At 46.4% G+C, this 7,370-nt stretch overlaps 1 protein-coding gene across 1 annotated transcript in view; it reads right to left on the bottom strand.

Moving 5' to 3' along the window:
• The window catches only part of NKAIN1 (sodium/potassium transporting ATPase interacting 1), a 44,311-nt gene extending 37,928 nt beyond the window's left edge, over positions 1–6,383 (bottom strand). Inside the window, exons 1-3 of the mRNA XM_025212493.1 lie at positions 6,328–6,383; positions 5,287–5,314; positions 2,941–3,078 (exon numbers count right to left, since the gene is read on the bottom strand). Coding sequence (XP_025068278.1) covers positions 2,941–3,078; positions 5,287–5,314; positions 6,328–6,383 — 222 coding nt within the window. The remainder of the gene's footprint in view (positions 1–2,940; positions 3,079–5,286; positions 5,315–6,327) is intronic.
• Positions 6,384–7,370: the final 987 nt, after the last annotated feature.

The raw sequence follows: 7,370 nt of genomic DNA, 5'->3' as shown, positions 1-7,370 counted from the left end.
AGCAGGACATGAATGCAGCAAGACTATCAGGCAAAAACAAGGGAGGGAGAAGAGCTCTCTATACTGGAAGTCAGGGGAGTAAAGCATATGATGGTTTTCAGGCCAGATCTGGCCTGTGAAACCACATCATCTGGCCCACCAGGCTCCCAAAAGTGTGTGTGTATGGTTGGGGGGGGGGTCACGTGGCCTGCCAAAAAATCCAGGGCCCTTGACCCTGGTGGACATGGCCATTAACAGCAGGAGGGCAAGCAAGGGCTGTGCCAACACAGCTTCATTTGCCTGAGGCCACTGGTCCTGCTGCTGCCTACCCTACTGCTGCCCGTCCTACTATAGCCGCTGACATCCCTGCTGGCCCTGCCTTCGATCCTGCTGCTGCACCATGTCAGATCTAGCCCATGAAGGAGCCCTGAGGTCCAGAGTTTGACGTGCTTGCTATATGCCAGCATTAGCACAAGAACAAATGGGGACGAACTGGCCAGGAATAGTTTAGGCTGGAAAGCAGAAGTCTTCCGACTCTCAGAGCAGTGTGGTTCTGGATCAGCCTCCCAGCATGGGCAGTGATGGCCAGGGGCTTTAAGATGGAGTTGGATCCACCTCTAAAAGGAACTGTTTAACTCAGTGTCAAGGGACTGCACTCTGTGTCACAGGAGGCTCCTTCTAGGCCTATGCCCTGTGCTCCTGCACCCGGTGGCCTGTGCTACATTGTCTGAATGGGATCAGGATGCCCTACGGAGCTTGTGTCCAGAGCAGAAGCCCAGCACTGGCACTCAGGGATCAACAAGCCCTCAACTCTCTTCCTCCTTGCCTCAACCCCGGTGTCTTAGCCCTCCTTTTCCTAGCTCCTTCCTTCATCTCATCCTGTTTGGGTAGCCATTGGGCCTGTTTTATACCAAACCGTCCTGCTTTTAAACTCTTTGTTCCCTGTCCATTTCTGAATGAGAAACAAACTGCAAAAAGTCCTGTTTTTCAGGTCATTGGCGGAAAGACATGTCAGTCATTTGTCCTCACGATTCTATTGGCTGTGCTTAGAGGTAGAGCAGTGCACAGCCAGGAGGAGCAAGGTTCTAGCTGGCCAGGGAGGTGGCCTTTTTGCAGTGGCCCCACCCCTTGCTGTTGATTGGCCAAGGGGCCCAGTGGCCTCACCCCTTGCTGACCGAGGAGGTGGCAGCCCAGCCCTTAAGTACTGATTGGCCAAGGAGGTCCCCAGGGGTTCCCCACCCTACCAAAGGGATGTTCTGTATTCTGGGGATGCGCCGGTGACCACCCTATATCCTGTACCCCTAACTCCTTCTTTCTGCTTCAGGAATAAAGGAGATGGTACGATCATCCAGCAAGATACACAAGGGGTGAAGAGACTGAGGAGAACATGAGGGAATAGATGTGTTGGAACGGTTGTGAGCAGAGACCTGCACCTTATTGGCCTGAACCCCTGTGAGGGGTTAGCTATCAGAGTGGGAATGGGATGGAGCAGAGTAGCAAAGGAGCTGCTTTGGACCTGCCAGGACTTGAGCTGGAATTGCACTAGAACCAGACTGTCCCGGGAAGAAATTAGGGGGAGTGCCCGTCCATGCTTGGAGGGCAGGTCAAAGCTCTGCAGCTCTATCCTGGGGCAAGCAGTGACATTTCTGCACGTCCTTCAGTGACTTCAACATTTTCCACAGAGCAAAATGTCTGAAAAAATCCAGTTTGACAATACTGAAATGACCTTATCAAGAGAGGGAAATTATCCATTTCAAGAGCCCCGAAGCACTTGGGCTAAGTCTGTGCCATTTTGGAATTTATATTATATTATATTATATTATATTATAAACAGGTGCTTTGACCTTATCAACCTGATATTTTTTCAGCAAAAAATTTAACAAAATGCATGTTCCCATGAAACATTCTATTTCTCTTGAATCAGCATTTTCCAGTGGATAAATATCCTGTCGGGCCACGTTCGGCCCTTCACCCATGTGTGACCACCTCTGTCCTCTCGATCAGGCTGCTTCTGCTTCCCACTCCCACAGATGCTTGACAGGAGGGAGGGAGTCTGGAAAGAGATTCCCCCTTCATCTTCCCTTCCCTCCCTCTTCCTCTTTCCTTCTTACCCACTCCTCCTCTTGCCCTCCTTTGCCTTTCTCTTTGGTTTCAAGTCCCAAAAGGACGGTGAGTTTCAAACAAAACTCTCCAGATGACAAGCCAGGTTTCACCCTCTTTTGTATGTTCATCAGAAGACCCTGCAGACCCTACATAGAGGCATAACCTGGCGGGGTCACTGCAAGCTGCATCAGCAGTCACCTGTGTGACTGAAAAGCCTCCAGGACCTCTCGGTGCCCCAGGGACCAGTTGGTGAGTCATGCTGCCTTTTTCATTAGTAAGGAAATGCCAGGCTGGCTCATGCATCTGCACTCCCCTCCTGCCTGTTCCAGCATTAGAACGGACTTTTGCTCTCAGTGTGAGGCTTACCCTGCCAGGAGTTTCCTGATTCAATCTAGACAGTACCTGGTAGGAACCCTTTCAAATATAAAGGGGCCTTCTGGTTTGGCTCTAAAGAGCAACTGATAAGAGGTTGCCTCTGAGAGCCAGCAGAAAGGATCCTGCTGTCACTTCTGGCTTCCTTCGGGAGCCTATTAATCTGTGTCCCTGCCCTGTGCCCCTCCTTCAAACTATATAACCCCATGCAAAGCTTGTAGCAGGGCCCTGGGCAGATGAGGGCAGGAATGGTGCAGACGTGCCGGACCCTCCCTTTCAATGCACTGGATGCAGAGACCTTCTTCTTGGCATAATCTGAGCCAGTAATAATTATCATCACTACTGTGATTGCTGGCTGGAGCCAGCCAAGATCCTCAGGGTAATAAAACCACTTTATTACTTGCTGTATTGGTATTAACCATGCACTGTGTTGGAGATGCAGGAGATCAATTAGCGGACAAGGTGCATTGGCCTTGCAGTACCTACCATTATGAGGTATTTGGATCTGTACTGGATGGTCCCAAAGATGCCCAGAATGACAGCCATAATGTGTAAAAAATTGGCCAGGATGGGCGCCCACTGATAACCCAGGAAGTCAAAGATCTGCCTCTCCAGCGCTGCTATCTGGAAAAGAACAAAGGGGGACAGAGCAGAGAATTACTCATCACACAGTGGCTCCTGGGACATTAAAGGCAAAGTGTATCATGTAATTAATGAGAAATCCCATGGACAATTAGTTACAATAGACTGAAATGTCTGCATGATTCATCGTCCAGCATTGGGCAAATACATCACAGCAGAGGAGGATTTATTAGGAATAATCACTGGCTGCAGCTGGAAAAGTGGGGACCAGAACCATGAGAGCCAAGGGAACGTGCAACCAAGTGGTCAGAGGCTTGGCAAGTCGGACCCTCTACCCATGGTAAACTGAAGGCTTTGGGTGCTGGAGCTGTGAACAAAGATTTGAGCCAGTGCCACCCTGTGCCACCTTCCCCTTCCCAAGATGCAGTTCACCCCTCTCCTGGGCAGTAAGGCATGCACCGATGCTCTGAGCTGCTGGCAAATATCAGATGTTGCAGAACATCTTCCTTGGCTACAGCGAATGGAGCCAGATCCTGTCTCTGGATGAAAGGAGACACTTGGGCAGAGTCCTAATATTTGGATCTAGACACAACATCTTCAAAGTTTAAGGAAGCTTGGATCCATTGCTCCGATCCAGATCCAGCACACAGACATCTGCACCAAGGGTGTGTCCTTCAGTGAATAACACAGACCCCCACTTCCAGCAAGGTGTTGCAAGGGGAGAACTCTGTCTCAGAGACACCCGCACCCTGGCCCACTGAAGCCAATGGCAAAATTAGCCTGGGAGCGGTGGGCCAGCAGGTGGGATCTGACCACAAAGTTCAGCTCAGCCACAGAAAGTGTAGTCTGGGAGTTAGAAACTTGAGTTAGGCCTCCTGAGAGACCCTGAAGAAATTCTCTGCTCCACCACAGACTTCCTGTGTGATGCAAGGCAAGTCACATATCTTCCCTATTCCTCAGTTTCCAATTGGCAACTGGAATAAGAGCACCTCCCTGCCTAGCAGAGGGTTGTGAGGATCATAGCATTCATGAGTGCTGGCTATTCTGGGGTGACTGATACATGGCCTCTCTGGCTCTGTCATGGGAGACACAGATCTACCTTGGGGCAAGCTCCCTTCAGCTTAGTGGGGTGGGGCTGGGACCCTGTATGCTAGCATATCAGGAGGAGGATAACATATGACAGGAAGATGGAGCAAACTGCCAGCTGTGCTTATAGATCAGGGGCTGTGGGAAGAGGTGTTTGACCCTTTTGCTGGTTAATGATAGGGCTGGGCTTGGACCAACATTTGAAGCTCCATCGGTGTGAAAACAAATGGGAATGCAACTTGCCAGGTTGAACTCATTCTTCTGCTTCACAGCTCCCTCCAGCTCTGTCCTGCAGGATGGCACTCAGGGCTCTGCCTCACTGGCACAGACGGTTTTGAAAAGCACCAAAGGAACTCCCTCTTTCACTACGCTTCAGGGAAAAGATAGAGAGAAGCCCTGTTCAATCAATACATCCCAACGGCGGATGTTTTGTGAGCGCCTCTCCTGCCGGCCTTTGTGGCCTTTGATAATTAGCGGCACGTGTCGCTTACCTCCAGCTCAATCTGTTATTTCATGATTAGGTGCTCAGGCTACCAGGATTCCCTGTCGAGATTGGCTTGGATCTGCACTCATTTTTATTTAATGCCCTTCCCTTTCTGTACAGAATTCTCTTTGTTTAGCACCATTATTTTTTAATCGCTGTTATCTTTCATAATCCACAACTAAGGATTTGATGCAGCTTTAAATATTGCATACTGAATTCTGCAGGCATGTTAATTAAAGACTGTATCTGGGTGCATCCGCCTGTTGTGCCATTGTTTATTCATGGCTGTGTTTGTTTTTGGCTCAGGCCTATTATTTTTAATTACAGAATTAGACTTTTTAAAGGGTTGCAGTAGAACTGGTTGGGAATTCTCCAACCGAATGTTTTTTTTCATTGGAAACTGATGAATAGTTGAAGCCAGAGTGTACGAGGGAATGAACCTGTTTGGATGAAACTCATCTCAGAAAAGTCTTGTCCAGTCCCAGATGGAGTTTCTGGGCAAGACCCAAGAAGGTGCAGTCCTGAGCTTGGGGTATTAACCTCGACGGGAGATCCTGCACTCAAGCCTCTGAGCAGTTTTGGACCAGCTCTCATTGCTGGTTCTAGGATAAGGTTCCCTATAGGGCTTTTTTCAGAAAAAGCTCTGAAAGGTCCCAGTCCCATCCTCATGAAACCTTGACCATTTGCACAGAACAGGAAAAGTAGCACCTGCCCGGATCTAGTTTATGGTGTCATCGCGCTAATTTTATTGTAACATGTTAGGGGGCTTTCCTAAACCCTAGCACTTGAATTCATGAGATGGTGTGTGCAGGTGTAAAACCCACAAGCAGTTATAGAATTACTATGAAGTTTGTCCAGGGCATTGACAAATAAGTGACTCTAGCCACAAGCATAGGAAAAAGTGCTGCCCGAGTGGCAGGCACAGACTCTAATGTAGACATGAAGACATAAAGTAAAACTACACATGCATTGGTGTGAGTGGAAAGTAACTTAAGAGTCACACATGCAGATTGATCACATTCGTATACCTCACATTTACCTTTTATAGTTAGAGAAAAAAACTAGAAAACTAAAGCTAGACCACTAAAGATTTAAACAGAAGTAGGCAAATAGAATATAGACCAAGTATAATAGTTTGGACTCTAATAGAGATTTACCTGCATACTCCATATAATAAGAGAAAGGCAGATGTGCACACAAAAACACACACAAGTTTATCGGTATTGTCAAAGTACACTGGTCAGTGTAATGAAAAAGCTGTGAACCTCCAGCATTACTGCATAAATGACATGGCAAAAACATGCTGACAGCAGGTGCTAAAAGCATAACTGTTCTTTGTTGGCACAGCACTTAGGATAATGGGACCCTCCTGGTCTGTGACTGGGGCTGCTATACATTATTGAGACTCAAATAAACAGTAATTATATTATTAAAAAAGAAACCACAAAGCTTTCCTTGCTGACAGATTCCAAGGCTGCAAAGAAGAAAAATATACATTTCTAATCTTGTTGGGGCAATGCATTCGCTCTGTCCCCTTAGGCAACTGGAAGCATGAAGGCTTTGCCCGAGGGGCTGTGTTCAGGTGAGTTTTGTTAACATGTCTAGGAACTGATTGCAGCTAAATCTTTATGATTAGTTGGACGGATTAAATGAACTGGATATTGGATATTTGTTAAGCTATTACTCCCATTACTCCCTACTGAGATCCCTCTCATTTCTACCCAAGCTTCTTAACTACATCAGTGCTGTCCACTCCGATAATTTTATCCTGAGCCATATTTGGTATTTTTCTTCAACTGAGCCCCTTCCTTTGAGAATATCTTAATTCCATTTCAAGAACAGGGGAGACTGGATTTAGGGAGGCATTTAGGTGGTTAAAGGTATAGACAGGCAGTTAGTGGGATGTCTGAATGTCTAAGTAGGGACCGGGCCTAACAGACATTGAATTATGATGGGATTAGGCACTTTACTCAGTTAGTCACTTTTGTGAATCCCATGGGGCATCTTCCTGCATTGTGTGTAATGCTCTTTATTATACATAATGAAGAAATGAAAAGGCTGAATTAAAATGAAATGGCTTGATCTTCTCAAAAAGAAACCTACTGACTGACCCCAAACAATGTTTCCCCCAGACTGATTTTTTGAGCAATTTAAATGTGGAAGAAAAGCTGGTTTTGAAATTGCAGAATTTCATCAGGAAACAGAAATACTGGTCCCTGTACAACTTGACTGAATAACTGTTAATCTGATCCTAAATTTCTAGCCCTCCTTGATGCAAAGAAAAGCAGAAAAATGTGAACTGTAAAGATTCAGAAATCAGAAAGACTAATAGAATCACAGAATAGAAGTGCTGAAAGGGATCTCAGTGTGTTATCTAGTCCAAGTCCCTTGGACTAGACTAGATAACACACTGGACCATCTAGTCCAAGTCCCCTTAAGGGACCATCCCAAAATCCCAATCAAATGTTTATCTAACCTTCTTCTAAAAATGTACAAGAATGGAGATTCTACACTACAGCCTCCCTAGGTATCCTGCTCCAAAGTTTAATCCCTTTTATTATTTAAAAAAAATAGAAAACAAGCAAACACTTTTAAACCTCAGATTTTAAACCAGTTTCATTAGTTTTGGACCACCAGACTTAGGATTTTATACACTTGTCATCAGCAATATAACAAAACAGCACACAATCATAGAAAAAGTAGGGCTGGAAGAAACCTTAAGAGGCCCTCTAGTCCAACCCTCTACTCATGGCAGGATTATCCC

This window comes from Alligator sinensis, unplaced genomic scaffold (assembly GCF_000455745.1).
Source record: "Alligator sinensis unplaced genomic scaffold, ASM45574v1 scaffold3_1, whole genome shotgun sequence".
NCBI classification, from domain to species: domain Eukaryota; kingdom Metazoa; phylum Chordata; order Crocodylia; family Alligatoridae; genus Alligator; species Alligator sinensis.
The sequence above is the reverse complement of the archived record's forward strand: the minus strand, read 5'-3'. Positions and strand labels throughout refer to the sequence as shown.